This window comes from Pleurodeles waltl, chromosome 8, assembly GCF_031143425.1.
Source record: "Pleurodeles waltl isolate 20211129_DDA chromosome 8, aPleWal1.hap1.20221129, whole genome shotgun sequence".
Lineage (NCBI taxonomy): Eukaryota > Metazoa > Chordata > Amphibia > Caudata > Salamandridae > Pleurodeles > Pleurodeles waltl.
Genome location: NC_090447.1, coordinates 258,918,464 through 258,936,496, shown reverse-complemented (window position 1 = coordinate 258,936,496; position 18,033 = coordinate 258,918,464). Strand labels below are relative to the sequence as shown.

The window sequence follows — 18,033 nt, the reverse complement described above, 5'->3', positions numbered from 1 at the left end:
GGACTATAGACCAGGATTTCCTTTGGGTAAAAAGATGAATCATGTCCTTTTAAGACTCATTGACTTAAACAGACAGTTTTAGACTCTTATGCTTAAGGATATATTGAGTGTCCAGACCATAGTGCAACTGATATACTTAAGAAAATGATAAAGGTACTGACCAACCAGTCCAACAGTGACACAGGCAATTATACATACATACGTATAAACACTTATGCACCAGTTATAGTTCACAATGTGTTGGAGTCAGTTGCACAGACAGATACATATGTGTGTACTCTTAGACATTTGGTGAGAAACCTATAGAAGTACTATTATAGTCACTCAGATATGCATGCAATTGGTGTCATAACCTACTCACATGCGGACAAATACTTGTTTAAATATGGCTGAGGCCTACTACTGCACAAAGTGACTTTACAGTTTTAGCACTGTGACCTGCCATTATGAAGGCTGCTTGTTAATCCTTTAAGTGTTCTTTTAGTAATGAATGCTGAGTAGTCAGGTAGGGTATAAGTAGAATGCAGAGCAGGGTGGTTTTAAGTTAAAAGGGCACTTGCACACTCATTGGCACACCTATATACACTTCAGCTGCTCGGAGAGGTGAACAGTCAGTATCACATCCACTTAGATACTCTCACACCCATTCTCACACTCAGGGCCTCATTATGAATCTGGCAGTCCATGGATAGCCAGACTCACGGTGGTGCTCGGACTGCCACCAACATGGGCGGTCCGACTGCCAGCACCACCAGGTTGCTGCCACCCGATGGCCTAGCGGTGCTGCTGGTTTCAATCCGCCAGGGCAGTGCTGCCTTCCTTATGACCTGTGTTTCCGTCAGCTTTTGCACTTTGGTCCCACTGCCATGCAAAGGCTGGCAGAAAGAGGGTGCCAGGGGCCCCATGGTTGCCCTTGCATTGCCCCCATGGACAGCCCGATGTGCTTTTCACTGCCTGAATTTAGAGCAGTGAAAAGTGTGATGGGTGCCTCTGCACCCGATGCACCGCAACATTTAAGAGCTGGCTTCAATGTTGTGGTGAGTATTCTGCTGGGCCAGTGTCCGTCCACTGGCCCAGTGGAATACTCAGAATTGGGCAAGAGGGTAGAAAACCAGAGTGGCGTTTTTCTGTCCGAAAGAGTTGCTGCTGACCAAACTCAAAATGAGGCCCTCAGCCAGACACTTTCACAACAAGTGTGATATCCACACACACACTAAAAGATTTGCTTGAGTTGTGAATAAAATGGAGTTTGTGAAGGTTTAAAGTGTAGTTTTTGTAACAGATAATTTGTTTCTTATTTGGAGAATCACTAAGTGATTTTAATATGAAATTATATAAAATTTTGTAGAGGTAAAATTATTATTAATTTAATTTGTAGATATTCAGATGTACTGGAAAATGAAGACTCAGAATGCCTAATAAGAGAGAAAGAAATGTAGAGAGAGGAAACAATACTACCTGATTCAAACTGAGAGTAAAAAGTAAAATAAGATGGAAAATGTGGAGAAGGAAAAAGAACAGCTGGTAAGAGCACCAAGAACTTTCTAACACACGTATGTTGAAAATTAAAAAATGTAAAAAAATGTGTCCAATGAAAAGAGGAGTTGCACATCAAATGAGAAAAAGGATGGAGGACTTGCTTGTAAAAGTAGAACATGTAAAAAGGAAAGAAAGGAGTTGAGTTGGAGACAAAAACAGTTTAAGGAGATAAGAGTTAAAATGTTTTGAACTAGAGTAATTCAGAATTTTTTGAAGAAGATGAAGAAATATAAAAAGAAAAGTGCTTTAATTAAGGAGAAGGAACGTATTGAGAGTATAGTGGACAAAGCATTCCTTTTGAAAAGGAAAGTTTTTATCTTAATGTGAAACAGAATGAAGACACTAGACAAAACAGTAGTATGCATGAGGAAAAGAACATTAAGAAAAATAATGATTAACAAAAGTAATTTCTGTAAAGTTTTTAAAAGTGAATGGATGCACACATGCACAGAACCATTTTTAATGAAGAGAGCTACTTGCAAGAAAACATCTTACTGCTTGCAGTTGAGACAAATGGCATTTGCTATGAAGTGAAGGATGGTACTCCCTCAGAAAAAAATCAGTTACTTCTCAGGACTGTAGAACAGTCATAGCTGAAGAAGTACAAGGAAGGTGTACACAAGGTCCTGTGTACAAGTGGAAGTGTAGTAGTATTTGCAGTGTCCATTAGGAATCAATTGATAAATTAAAAGGTTTTCTAAGAGAATTGTCATGGAGAAGTCTGAAACAGAAAATTTAAATTCTTCTAGAATTAGATTCATGCAAAGTTAGAAAATACACTACATTACAAGGTGATTCATTACCATGTCTTTCAAAGAAAGACTGCAAAAGCACTTTCCATCCCTTTAAGATGTTAGCTCTGCATCTTTAAAAAATGCACTATTCAATAAGGAGACTTTTAGGAGATTTGAATAGAGCTCTCTCAGATGGTAGTGTGACAGAGGTTGAGAAAGTTTCAGATGATATTGAGTTCTGTTTCTTTGGGCCTGAAGAAGATTATAGAGAAAATAAAGAGGACCTGTTGAGAGCTATAGAAGAAGTGGATAGACAGATAAGTACTGAAAATTTTACACAGGAGATAGAAAAGTTTAATACAGTGTATTCTGAGAAACCTCAGTATGTATGCACCTCTTGTCACCATACTCATTATAAAGACCAAACTCGTAATGTAGTTCTATTTTCTAAAACTGAAGAAAACAGCAATGATGAGTGGAAGGAATTTGGTGCATATCTATTTGCAGAAGAATGGTTTAATTTAGAGGCAAAAGAAACAATATGTAAGTATTGCTTTAAAATGGAGTTCCTACCAAAAGTTATAACAAAATCTGGCAAGAGTTGGTTGATGTGAATAATCTACAAATAGTCAAATTTTACTTGAAAGAACATAATATGTTTTACAAGAATGTTGACATCATTGGAAATGTAAGTTGTATTGACAATGAACTACTGCAATCAAGTGGACAAATAGAAAAAGTAGATAAGGAGAAGTCAGGAGAAATATATGAGCACTATAGTATTCATCCACTTCATTCAAAACAAATTGTTGGGGGTGCTATTGATCTGTTTCAAATGATACAAGCTAGAGGAGCTTCAATGAGTGTGTGGGAAAAAAGTTTAAAGGCCCGCTGTTTTCTGCAGCTATTTTCCACAGGAGTAAGTGGTCCCTATGATGACCGACCTGTGTAAATACCAGCAGCTGAATACAGGTCAGCAAAACCTAGGTTTTGGCAATGTATTCCGTACATATTCCATTTGTTATTTGAGAGTGACTAGTCAGGACTCTCTTATGCTGTGTACCATATGCTTAAAACAGGAGTACATCTTCAAAATCTAACTGCAAGGGAGCTTGTTGAGAAGATACAAGGTAAGGATGAAAATATGGAGTACAACTTAATCAATTTGATGGCATGTCAACGTGGGACTAATGAATATTGATACAGTTGTCTTGGAGAACATAAATGTATGCTCCACAACTTAGGTCTATCTACTTTGTTTGTGACGTTAAGGGCCTGATTATGACATTGGCGGCCTGAGGACCCACAGTGCTGTGGTGGCAGTTGGACTGCCACGGTTGCGGTGGTTAGACCACAACATTACGAGGTTGGTGGGCAGACCAGCCAACCTACCTCTGGCCCCACCAGGGTCTTTGATCTTTGATCCCGGTGGGTGCAGGTTGTAATCAGCCAGGGCTGTGCTGAAGTCAGCGCCGCCTTGCTGATTACAACCTTGTTCTCCGGCAGCCTTTTCATGGCAGTACCACCTTGGTTACTGCTGGTCAGCCAAGTGGGAAAATCTTAATTGGATGGGCAGGAAGGTCGTCAGAACGGCGATGAGCACCCTGTTGGGAGTTTGGCAGGCAGGTGTTAAACTCATAATTGGGCCCAAAGTTGCACAGAGTATGCTTTGGGTGATTTACTAGAATTTCTAAGAGAAGCAAACAGTGACATAAATGATAATCATTTGAAGACCACACGAGAACTTTGCTCTTTGGATCCTGCTAATGTGTGTAGATATTTCAATCACAAGTTTCACATGATGATGGGCTTTATATGCAACAAAACAACAACAAAATCCTTATCTTGAAGAAGCCAGATCTTTGGGGGAGAAAAGAGTACCAATGCAAGAGGTGCTCCTCATATTCACATACTATTTTGGATAAAGGATGCACGAAAATTTGGAACTGATATTCATCAGTTTGTACTGTCTTTCATAGAACAGTACATTTCATGCAGCATTCTAGATGACAATAATAGCAAAGCCCTACGACAGCAAGTTCCAGACACATAGATGTGGCAAGTATTACCTCCAAAGATACAGATGTAAAGGAAACTTTTATACAAGATGTTGTTTTGGATTTCCAAGGCCTATCATTTCCAAGGGCAGAATGAACAACTTTTCATCTGCACTGAGGCATACACTGACAAGACAATCACCAAAGAATACATATAATCTGACAAGATCAGAGGCTTCCAAATATATTAATGATTATAATCCTGTTATTCTGAAAATATGGACATACAGTTTGTTGCAGACAATTCCATTGCTGTTTCTCACTGTGTCACTTCATACATCACTAGGTCAGAGAAAATAGAAATGAAGGAAACATGGGAGGAGATTTCTGCAGAAAAATCTCTCTCAAACAAATTATACAGTTTTAGCTAGAAGATGCTCTAACATAGGGAGATAAGCTCATTTTATTTCTGTGAGAGGTTGGGTTCAGCTAGCTTGTACTCAAAGTCTAGAGGAATTGTTTGGGTTAGTCTACGACTTATAAACACATGAAACAGAGTTTTGAAATCTTTCCCAGAAATTCATTACCTGGCAGAGTTTGATCGGAGAGTACAACAAACATGTTGGATGCCTACTATCCAAGAAGAAGTGCACATCTTGAAAATGTGTGTCTTTACGAAATTCGCCAACACTATAGGTACAGAAACAATGTGTCAGAAAGTTTTGATGAAGGCAGATATGCTGTTGCTGGTTATGAGGGTTGTTTGGTTCGGCATGTAAAAGATAACTTAATAAACCATAGAAAATGTACTTGACAAACTAGTGAGTATATATTTTTTTTATACTTCTCCAGCTCTTAAAACTTTGGAGTTCTGAAACAGAGTTACTTGGAGAATATGACTGCTATGAAGACTCTTTCAATGCCATCAATGATACAATTGAGTGTCCAATATTTCCAAACTAACTAAAAATATTGAATGAAGAAATTGAACAAGAGGAGACAATTGCTGCTGAGGTAGCAAAGAAGCAAAGGACAGCTCACAAAGCATTCAAAGTTCTGGAAGAGGAGTCAAGATCCTCTTGGTCAGCCAATTATCAAGAATGAAGAGGCCATAGCAATGAATGAGGTGGAAACAGCAATGCATCAAGCAAGAGAAGAAAATGTTGACTTCCAACAGTTAGTAGAACAACTGAATGATGAGCAGAAAGAAATATATATAGAAGTCAAAGAAAAAATAGAACACAGATTCCTGCATGAAAACAATGAATGCAAGTGTTCAGGTTTTAAGCTAATTCTTTTATATATTAGTGAACAATCTGGCACTGGCAAAGGCTTTCAAATTCTAAGCACATATCTACAGAAGACTACAGACTCTATTTTATCATGTGTTGTAACTGCACCTACTGGTTTAGCTGCACACAACATCAAAGGAGTTACCTTGCATTGTCTACTTATGCTACCTGTTGAACACAACAATAAACTGGAGTATCAAGAGTTATCTGGTGAGGCTTGTCATTAAGTTTCCAGAGCCTTGTAGAAATGAAAGGTTTTAATCATTGATGAGGTGAGCATGGTGTCAAACTTAATACTTTCCTTTGTGCATTTGAGAATGCAACAGATATTGAAGACAGAGTATGATATACTTTTTGAAGGAAAGCCGGTAATTGTTTTTGGTGATATGTTACAACTTATGCCTGTAAAAGAACAGCCTGTATTTAAAACACTCATACGAAGAAACTCGCAATTCCTTAGGGAGCATTGGAAAAGTAAACATTTGGTTGAATTTTCAATACAAACAACTAATTAGAAACATGTGTCAAACCTCCTATATACAATATGGAAATATTCTGAAGGACATCAGAGTAGGAATACTGTCAGTAGAGGCTAAACGTTTTTTGGAAACATGACTTATAAAGGAAATATTTACTTCCAAAAAATCTGTAGCACAGCTAATGTTTGAAATTATTCAACAACAAAAAAGCCATTGTATGTCTAATGCCTACTCTTCAAGAATGCATCTCTTTCAATGCTGCTGGAACGTGAGAAAGAACAAATACTAAATTTTAAGGTAATTGATAAAATGCAACATCAAGGAGTAACAATAGTGTTAACTGAAAAACTCCAGTCAAAATTGGAGTCTTTTGAAAAGTCTGTTTCCAAAACTCAGGGACTATAAAAGTGTCTAATTGTTTGTAAGCACTGCAGGGTGATTGTGCATCAAAATTTTAATGTTGAAGAAGGATTAGTTAATGGAACCATCGGCAAACTAATTGATTTCATTTTGTATCCTAATAGAAATGAACTTGAATTCTGGGCAATTAAATTTAATGATGTTGTAGGTGTAAAACAGATAGTAAGGTCTGTTGTGGATTTCTTGCTTGTAAAACGACTTGTTTGTTCAGTGAAAGCAGTTTCCAATATGTTTAGCGTGTGCAATTCATAAGTCTCAAGGCCTAAGAGTAGATACTGCATCTATTAACATTGGTCATACTGTACTCAAGGAAGGGATGGCATATGTAGCTTTGTCACAGGCTAGAACTTGGTTTGGTTTGCATCTAATAGACTTTGATGACAGTAAATTAAACGCTGATCCGAGTTGAGTAATCGAATATAACCGTTTGAGAAACCTATATGCGCCTCATTTAGAACAGTACCCAGTTTATGTAAAACCTAGAATATTACCAAAACGAAAGATTTTGAAGGATCATACTGACTTTCCTGAGAAAGAGACAAAAACAAAAGAAAGAAGTACTAGAGAAAAACTAAAGTAACAAAGGTGGTGAAATTGTGGATTATCAGTTTTCAAAAGTCAACTTATTTGCAATGTAGCTCTCAATGCGCTGTTCACTTTACCTGCTCTGGTTCAGGCAATTAAACAGAAAAGGATGAACGATTCTGCTCTGCACTCTTTATATTGTTACAACGCTTGTCTAGTGATAGAGGTAAATAGTATTCTGCATCCCATATTAGAGATCTTGTTGATGTGTGCACTGGATCTGTACATTTCACACAAAACACTCAAGAAAATGCACAATAATTTTTGATGGTCATACTTGGTATTTAGAGTAAGAGATAGTACCTATTGAGGAACAACTTGGACTAAGTTACTCATGGCAGCATGACTGTAAAATTGTTCCTTCTCTTCAAAAACAGGGGTAGATTCAGAACGATTTATCTACTTAACTCTACCAGCCTGTAAAACTATTAGTTTTGACAAGTTGTTGAAAGATGCATCTCAAGATAATACATGTACAAAATGCAAGTCAGATCTTCTTTCAACTTTGAACATAACAACAGCTGGCAAGTATATTATCTTTATGCTACAGCAATGCAATGCAGATGGAACTAAGTTGGAAACTCTAATTAAAAGTTTTAAAGCAGGACAAATTTCAATTTTTAGTAAAATATATACCTGTACAGCCATTATTTGCCATGAAGTAATAAGTGTTACATCTGGACATTACACCAGAGTGTAATGAAACAAAACGAACATTTCAACAGAGATTACCCTATAAATTACCAAATTCTTACCTTCTGTTTCTTGTACCAAAGTTCTAAAGAGGATTACTACTGGAGAAATGCAATAGTGCATGTGTAGGACTTTTTATACGAGGAAATAAGGCATCATATAGCCTAACAGGGTGATGCCTTTCTAAGGGATTGTAAATCTTCAAATCTTCTTATTCTTGGATGGAAACCCCAGACATAATAATAAACTGGAAATGGAGATCAGAAACTTTGAACTAGAACAAACATCTACAGAAGATACAGAGCAACACATCTAAACGTTTGTTTCAAGAAGAGCTGGAAAATAATTAAAATAACAATACCACAGATATACTCTACTTCTTTTTAATGGATTACTGTACTTTATGACATCATGCGGCCTACCAAGGGTGATGTCGTTAGGTGCCTTTTTTATGATGACCTTGAATCATACACATTAATTATATTTTAAAGGTACAATATTCTTTATATAATTTGAGACGTATTGCTAAAAGAGTTTGTTTAATATTTGTTGTGTCATACATAGTAATGTTAATAACGGGCTATGTAGTTATGTTTTTTTTAAGTCCATATGACTGTTTTTACCCCCCCACCACTGTTCAAGGATGAGTATCTATATGTACTTAGTTTATAGTACAAAAGTATAGAAACTGAGAAAAGTGGACAAGGGAATGTTTGTAATTGTTATACAGAAGTATACATTTCTTGTGCCTTGCTATTACCAATTATATTTTTTTACTATAGCTTGGCAAGTTTTAATAATAACTTATTAACATGAAACTTTAACTTTTATTTATATTTTTTCTCTTTCAACACAGATTAAAGGAGCTATTTAATGTGGTAAAGTAGGTAAATAATTACGTCTCACACACTGATGCATACACTGACAGATTCAGGGACACACTGATGCATACACTGAAACATCCAGGCACGCACTGATGCACACACTGACACTCCCAGGCACACACTAATGCATACACTGACACACCCTTGCACACATTCATGCATACACTGACACACCCAAGTGCGCACTGATACATACACTGACACACCTATGCACACACTGATGCATACACTATCACACCCAAGCACACACTGATGCATACACTAACACATTGAGGCACACACTTTTGAATACACTGACATACCCAAGTACACACTGATGCAACCACTAACACACCCAGGCACACACTGACACACTAACACATCCAGTCACACACTGATGCATACAGTGACACAGCCATGTACACAGTGATGCATATGCTAACACATCCTGACACACTCTGATACATACACTGACACACTCAGGTGCACAATGATGCATACAATATCAAACCAATGTATATACATAGCATACACTACCACACCTAGGCACACACTGGTGCATAAACTATCACACCCAGGCACACACTGACACATACAATGACACACTCATGCACACAGTGATTCAGACGCTAACACACCCTGAGACACTCTAACACATACACTGATGCATACACTAACACACCAAAGTACACACTGATCAATACACCAACACATACATATATACACTGATGCATACACAAACAAACCCAGGCACACTCTGATACATACACTGACACAACCAGGCACACAGTGATTCATACACTAAGACGTCCAGGCACACAATGATGCATACACTGATACGGCCAGGCACACACTGATGCATGCATTGACACACTCATGTACACACTGATGCGTAAACTAACACACCCATGCACACACTGATCAATACACTGACACACCCATATCTACACTGATGCATACACTAACACACACAGGCACACACTGATACATACACTGGCAAAGCCAGGGACACACTGATGCTTGCATTAACACAGCCATGCACACACTGATGCATACACCGACACAGCCTAGCCCACATTGATGCATATGTTAACACACCTAAGATCACACTTATGTATTCACTGACTCACGCATGTATAAACTGATGCATATACTAAAATACCCAAACACACACTGATGCATACATTGAGACAGCCAGGCAAACACTGATGCATACTCTAACACAACCAGGAACATACTGATGCATATACTGACACGCCCAGGCACACACTGATGCATACACTAAAACATCCAGGCACACACTAATGCATAAACTGACACACCCATGTACACACTGATGCATACACAGACACTCCCAGGCACACAGATGCACACACTGACACACCCAGTCACACACTGATACATACACTAACACATCTAGGCACACACTGATACATACACTAAAATATCCAGGCCCACAGAGATGCATACAGTAACACATCCAGGCACACACTGATGCATACACTGACACACCCATCCACACACTGATGCATACGCTGACACACCCAGGCTGGTGCATACATTATCAGATCCATGTATACACTGATGTACACACTAACAATCCTAGGCACATACTAATGCATACACTATCACACCCAGGCACACATTGACACACCCAGGCACACGCTGATGCATACACTGACACACCCATGTGCACAGTGATGTATACACTAATACACCCTGACACACTCTAAGGCATACACTGACACACCGAGGCACAAGGAGGCATTAGATCATCCTCCCCAAATCATTCAATCATGCCAATGTTGTGGATGCCCCAAGTGGACACCGGGCACCCACTGTAAAAAAAAAAAAAGCCTGCTTCTGCCAGCACCCAGTATATGTACGGGCTGAGGAGCCACCAGGCATAGTGGGGGCCTTGATGCCCCCCAAAGGTGCAATATTTTGGGTGACCTTTGTGGGCACCCACTGTAAAACAAAATGCCGACCCCTGCCGGCACCCGGCATAGGAGCTGGCTTGGATGCCAGAAGTGGCTGCTGGGGCAACAGAGCTCTGAAGTGCCCTCAATGATGCCAAAATTGTGGGTACCCCACATGGGCACTGGGGAACCCATCAAAAAAACTACAAAAAAAAAGAAAGCAAAATAGACAGCGGGAGCTGCTCATTTATTATTCACTGCACCCCATAATGCAAGAGAATGTTAGTTAAATTCTTTTGATCCTGCTGGTGCCCCAAGAAGGCACAGAGGCACCACCAAGTAGGGGCACCACAAAGTTTTTTTAAATGTTGTGGAGGGCTGCGTGGAATGTAGTGGCCCCCCAATAATAGTAACATAAAAAAACACAGTAAGCCTCGTGGGTTATTAAATCCTTGACACCAGGAGAGCGTACCTTATTTTTAAAGCACTCCAAGTTGAAGCTGTATGCTAGAATCCCCTTGTGGTTGGCTCTATGGCTCCACACTTTGTGGCCAGAAAAATGTTAAAACGTGGCTCAGAGACATGTTTAATGTTTTTTTTTAATAATGCTTTATTGAAAATATGTTTTAACAATCACTTTTATAAAACACTGCAGTAGGTACATTTATGAAGTATACATTTAAATATAGTTATTGGTGACTGACTTTTAGACAAAGCTAATATGTCTGCTTTATACATGCTGATGTGCTAATCTTGATAAAGCCAATAGAGCCTCTTGGGGGTTAGACGCAGTGTCTGGACCAACCCCACACAGCATCACATCCAACCCCACGCCCTACATGAAACACAGTGCAGTCACCCCTTTGCAGTTATGGTTCAGCTGCACTTTTAATTGATTTGCCTATAACATTAGCATCACATTTGATAATCTCTACCATAGTCAGCTAATGCCCACCATGACATAAATTAAGGTAAGGATTAAAAAGGATAAGTATTCACATTTTAGCCCCCATAGAAAATCTTTCTTGCACCTACATCAAAAACCGCAAAACTGATTTATGCTGTAAAACCATTCAAGTGTTTTGGATATACATACATCTTAAAAAGGAGCCAGGTGGACTGTAAAACTTAGCACTTTTGTACATTCCTGACATTTAAAATCACAAGTCTGAAAATTGTGAATCCTGTCAATCACATTGATGTTTTTTGCCAGATCGGATTGGTTGATGAAAGTGATTTACTTCTTTCTACAATTTTGAAAGTCAATTTTTGAACTGTGATAAAAAACTTTGTACTGCAATAGGGGCACCCTGAGAGCTGTAAAAGAGCAGTGATGAATTGCACACAGAAGTATGGAAAAAAGCAATGAAAAAGCTTGACAAAATATGCCACTATGATAAAAAAAAAAAATATATATATATATATATATAAACATATATATATATATATATATATATATATATATATATATATATATATATATATATATGCTTAAGCCCCTTGGGGATGGGGTCCCCAGGGCCTAATGAGGCTCAGGAAGGAGGGCCATTTGGAACCCTCTCCCCTTTAAAAGAAATAAGGCCCTCTGGGATGGGATCACCAGGGCCTAATGAGGTCCCCTTTTTTCTTGGTATGGCCCCAGAGGAAGGAGTCATTTGAGATGTCATCAGTGATGTCATAAATGATGCCATAGAACATGGCATGAGTGATGTAATATGTGAGGTCATAAACAATGCATGGCTCTGTTTTTTTTTTTTAGTTTAAACTTCTAAATGTTAATGTTGTTACTGATATAGTCACCTAACTATAATGTTACTTTAACCTTTGTTTTTTTAGTGAAAACATATATATTCACCAAAAAACAAAGGTTACACATTTATAGTTAAGTTCTGAATGTATACACACATAACCATAGACATTCAGATGTTATAGTTAGTTGTTTCAAGTAACTATAACTCATGCCCCACCATGCATAGTTTTATCATCAATAATTTTATAGCAAATATTTCAGTGATTATATCAATGATGCCACAGAAGATGTCATCAATGATGTATTATGTGGAGCTGTGAGCTGTGCCTGGCGAGGGTGTGACGCCACCCCATGTCCAGGCCCTGTGGCCAACTTCCCATAGGTATCGAACTCCATGCATCATACGGCCTTCAGCCTTGTGTAGCGAGGGTTGGTTGTTAGGCCCGCGGCCAATGCCCCACATTCATCTGACCCTGCGGCATGCACAGTCTTTAGCCCTGCATGGCGGGGACTGGCTGCAGGGCTTGCAGCCAAACCCTCCTAGGCACCCTAGGGGGGTTGTGATATAATTTCTTCGAAATGAGCATCGGTTCCAGAATGCATTGTGACCTCCCTATTTATCCAAGAAGAAGCCACAGTTTTGTGCAAAATGTCCACTCAACTGGAGTACTTTCTACTGGCTAATTAGTAAGTGTTACCTCGTTCTGTAAATGTATTGTGTATATTCTGCACTACAGCTGCATTAATGCCCCCTAGGTAATGTCTCCAGTGACCTTGTGTGTCCGTAATTTTGGCAATGTGATTGTCCCTCGAGCATCTTCATACTGATAACATGAACCCTGGTGTGCAGAAGACAACAAGACTACAAAGAGTTGCATCTCCACCAAACCGGGGCACTTCCTCTTAATTAAATGCAATAAGTGCTTCTTTGTTTGGTGGTGATGTGCTCATGTTCCTATGCTTCAAGAATGCATCTCCAAAATCAGCAGAAAACGCGCTCCAACAACTCCATCATCCTAATAAAAGGCAATAAGAAGTTGCATACCATTAATGTTAATGTGACGGGACCAAGGTCCCACCTGCATTGCTCCCGTGCACAGGGAGCAGCTAAAGATCCTGCTTCCTGGGTGTGGAAGCAATCCTTTCATCTGTTTTCTTGCCTGCTTGACAGTGGGCAGGAAAATAGATGAAAGGTTGATGACGCAGTTTTCCTGCTCCCGCCCACTGGGAGCGGACTTACAGTTTGCTCTCACCTGGTGGGAGCTGTCAAACCTCCCACCAAGTGAAAGCAAACTGCTATCTCCCGAGGTTGGGCACCTAGAGAGATAGGGAGGCAAACTCCCTATCTCTCGAGGTGCCCACCCTGAGGGGTGGTGGTCCCCAGGACCATTGATGGCTCCAGGTTGGGGCCACTTGCCCCCCCCTTTCAGTTTGTATGGGTTGCCCCGTGGAGGTGGTGGTCCCCAGGGCTGCATATTGCCAAGGAGGCCCCCCCTTAATTTTCATTTCTGGCCCTGGGGAGGTGGTGGTTTGCGGGCCCTATAGGGCTATGAGGGGCCACCCCTCTAATAAATCAAGTATGCCAAGGGAGGTGGTGACCCCGGGGGCTACCCCCAGGAACAGAAGGGGGTCTGCATAGTCCCCCTCCATTTTTTTATGAAAAGCCCAGGCTAGGTGGTAGTCCTGAGGTCTCCGAGGAGCCTATGGAGGGGTCAGTGCAGCCCTCTACCAATATAAACATAAAGCCCTGGGAAGGTGCTGCTCCCCAGGGCTCAAAATAGTCTGAGGAGGGGAGCCGTGTGGGCCCCTCATCACTTTTTTTAATACCCAGCATGCCCCCGGGACGTACCCCACCGGGAGGATCTTAAAAAACAAGTGCAGGCTTTATTCTTCATTTCTTGGCAGATCCGAGAGTTTCCAAGAAAAAATGAAATAAAATATTATTTTGCTCTGGCAGGGTGCTTTGGGGGGGCAGCACCAGGGCTTGGGGGGTCTAGGCATTCTTATCCTGCCCCTTTTTCTTTATTTTTACTTTTTTTCTGGGACTCTTTTGAGTCCAAGACTCAAAATGGCTGCCAACCCTTCCTATTTGAAGTTTTGGCAGCCAATCAGATAATAGCAAGAGGACTGTGGGATCTACAGAGGATCCATGTCCCTAGATATCTGTATTTCTTTTTCCTTTAAAAACTACAAAACTACTGAATGGGTTTACACCTAACCTCAAAAAGCACCCTTTCTGGACCAAGAGCTAGCTTTCTGCCAGATTTGGTGTAATTCCATCCAGCACTTTGTTTCCTACAAAGAAATGTATACCAAAACATACTAGCCTGGCTCTAGGTTCAATATTTTGGAATTGATAGAGTTTTAAGAAAACATGAAGAGAATAATAGGCGTGTGGGAATTGAGAAGATTGGAGTTATATTTAATACCTGGCTTGGGAATGTGGTACATTTAGACTGAAGTGTAAGGAAGAATTAATTGTGCATTCACCAGGAAGGAAATTATGACAATGGCAAACTAGCCTCTGCCATTTAACTATAATGTTCCTAGGATGTCATATTTATTTAAGTTTTAATTGCCTGCTTTTCCTTTGTTCAGATATGAGATGGACTTTTCCAAAAAATAATTGCCTTGTGGGGAATTAAATCAGCTGGTTTGAAATTCAGAACTGTATGGTATGATATTTTAAATTCTGTGAAACGTTCAGCATGGTATATATCAAATACTTAAAGGGAATTATTCTGTATGTTATGTTGCACTCTATATTATAATATTTTCAAATGAGAATCTTCCAATATGGTACATATCAAATAATTAAAGAGGATTATTCTGTATGTCATGATGCACTATATTTAATAATATTTTTGAATGAGAATCTTTCAACATGGTATATATCAAGTAATAAAAGGGAATTCCTCTCATACGCATATAAAGCAGATATGGTATAACAGGTAAACTACACAAAAATGCATAAATTACTTCTCATTTCTAGTGTAGACAAATAATTACAGAGGAACATCACTTCCCCTAAGCTCCAATTAAGGCACTGAGTATTGAAAGTAATATAAATAGTGGTCATTTTTTATGTTCAAATGTAAATACTTCCAACAGCAAATATTTTGAATACCATCTTAGAAAACTTGTTGAAGCTTCCTTCCATTGCTACATAATTCTTACAGCTGAATAGATAGCTCTGACAACTGTTTTTGTGAATTCAGGAAAAATATTAACAATCCCCTCACCTTGATTTTGAGTGAGTCAGTGTCATAAGGGCTAGGTGTGAAATCTGTGTGAACTTTGGCTCTACCACAGAATGGTCCAGTATAAGGAACATCCTCATCAAGCCTGAAACTGTCCCGATTGCTTGTTCCATCTGAGTAACTTGTCACTCCACCTTGTTGAAGAAACAACAAACATATGGCATTTTACTGTACAAAATAACCTTGCTATCTGCATGAATAAATGTAAATTAATCCTAAAATCTTCCATTTGCCTTTTCTGTAGAAATAGCCAAGACACCCACAATCAAATTTGTCAGCCTTATAAACAAAGGGCACCTCAGATGGTTTATTGAAACATCTTCAATGGGATCTCATCTGAATTTATTAACTGGCAGGGGGCTGGGCGATTTCCTCTTTGACAAATGCATACTGTAATAATGAAAATCTAAGGCCCATATTTATACTTTTTGACGCAAAACTGCGCTAACGCAGTTTTGCGTCAAAAAAATTAGCGCCGGCTAACGCCATTCTGAAGCGCCATGCGGGCGCCGTATTTATTCAATGACGTTAGCCGGCGTTAGCCGCCGGCGCCATCTGGTGTGCGTTAAAAAAAACGACGTACACCAGGCAGCGCCGGCGTAGGGGAAAATGGAGCTTGGGCGTCAAGAAATGGGGCAAGTCAGGTTGAGACAATTTTTGCACCTCAACCCGATTTGCGCCATTTTTTTTTCTCTCCCAACTCCCATAGAAATGACTCCTGTCTTAGCAAAGACAGGAGTCATGCCCCCTTGCCCAATGGCCATGCCCAGGGGACTTCTGTCCCCTGGGCATGGTCATTGGGCATAGTGGCATGTAGGGGGGCACAAATCAGGCCCCCCTATGCCACAAAAAAAAATAAAAAAAATACTTACCTGAACTTACCTTAATGTCCCTGGGATGGGTCCCTCCAGCCTTGGGTGTCCTCCTGGGGTGGGCAAGGGTGACAGGGGGGGTCCCTGGGGGCATGGGAGGGCACCTCTGGGCTCCTTCAGAGCCCACAGGTCCCTTAACGCCTGCCTTTTGCAGGCGCTAAAAAACGGCGCAAAAGCGGCCGTACGTCATTTTTTTTGACCCGCCCACTCCCGGGCGTGATTTTTGCCCGGGAGTATAAATCCGACGCACATTCCTCGGAGTCGATTTTTTAGACGGGAATGCCTACCTTGCATCTCATTAACACAAAGTAGGTGTCCACGCTAAAAAATTACGCTAACTCCATAGACTTTGGCGCTAGACGCGTATAACGCCAAAGTATAAATATGGAGTTAGTTTTGCGTCGAAATTGCGCCAAAAAAAACAACGCAATTCCGGCGCAAACGGAGTATAAATATGCCCCTAAGTATTTTAATTCTTCTTAGATTTATCTTTAGATAATGTCGTAGACTTACCTGCGCACAGCTCATTTTAGCCACAATTTAGCAAACTGTTTAATTATGAAGCTAACCGGTTTAGTACTGTTTTTTAAAATGTGTTAAATACTGTGGGGCATATTTATACTCCGTTTGCGCCGGAATTGTGTCGGTTTTTTTGGCGCAATTTCGACGCAAAACTAACTCCATATTTATACTTTGGCGTTAGACGCGTCTAGCGCCAAAGTCCATGGAGTTAGCGTCATTTTTTAGCGTGGACACCTACTTTGCGTTAATGAGATGCAAGGTAGGCGTTCCCGTCTAAAAAATCGACTCCGAGGAATGTGCGTCGGATTTATACTCCCAGGCAAAAATCACGCCCGGGAGTGGGCGGGTCAAAAAAAATGACGTACGCTCGCTTTTGCGCCGTTTTTTAGCGCCTGCAAAAGGCAGGCGTTAAGGGACCTGTGGGCTCTGAAGGAGCCCAGAGGTGCCCTCCCATGCCCCCAGGGATCCCCCCCTGTCACCCTTGCCCACCCCAGGAGGACACCCAAGGCTGGAGGGACCCATCCCAGGGACATTAAGGTAAGTTCAGGTAAGTATTTTTTTGATTTTTTTTTGTGGCATAGGGGGGCCTGATTTGTGGCCCCCTACATGCCACTATGCCCAATGACCATGCCCAGGGGACAGAAGTCCCCTGGGCATGGCCATTGGGCAAGGGGGCATGACTCCTGTCTTTGCTAAGACAGGAGTCATTTCTATGGGGGTTGGGAGTGAAAAAAAAATGGCGCAAATCGGGTTGAGGTGCAAAAATTGCCTCAACCTGACTTGCCCCATTTCTTGACGCCCAAGCTCCATTTTCCCCTACGCCGGCGCTGCCTGGTGTACGTAATTTTTTTTAACGCACACCAGACGGCGCCGGCGGCTAACGCCGGCTAAAGTCATTCAATAAATACGGCGCCCGCATGGCGCTTCAGAATGGCGTTAGCCGGCGCTAATTTTTTGGACGCAAAACTGCGTTAGCGCAGTTTTGCGTCAAAAAGTATAAATATGGGCCTGTGTTCCTGCACTTATTTGCACAAAGGATTGTTTTTATCAGAGGCCTAATATAGTTTGAGTTTTGACCTTACTGATTGGAGTTAACACCTCATAGGTA

General features: G+C 40.5%; 1 protein-coding gene across 3 annotated transcripts in view; it reads right to left on the bottom strand.

The window, feature by feature from the left end:
* SAMSN1 (SAM domain, SH3 domain and nuclear localization signals 1) overlaps positions 1-18,033 on the bottom strand; it is a 571,601-nt gene that overhangs the window by 110,600 nt on the left and 442,968 nt on the right. For all 3 annotated transcript variants that reach the window (XM_069204115.1, XM_069204116.1, XM_069204117.1), the window contains one exon: positions 15,514-15,665. In XM_069204115.1, coding sequence (XP_069060216.1) covers positions 15,514-15,665 — 152 coding nt within the window. The remainder of the gene's footprint in view (positions 1-15,513; positions 15,666-18,033) is intronic.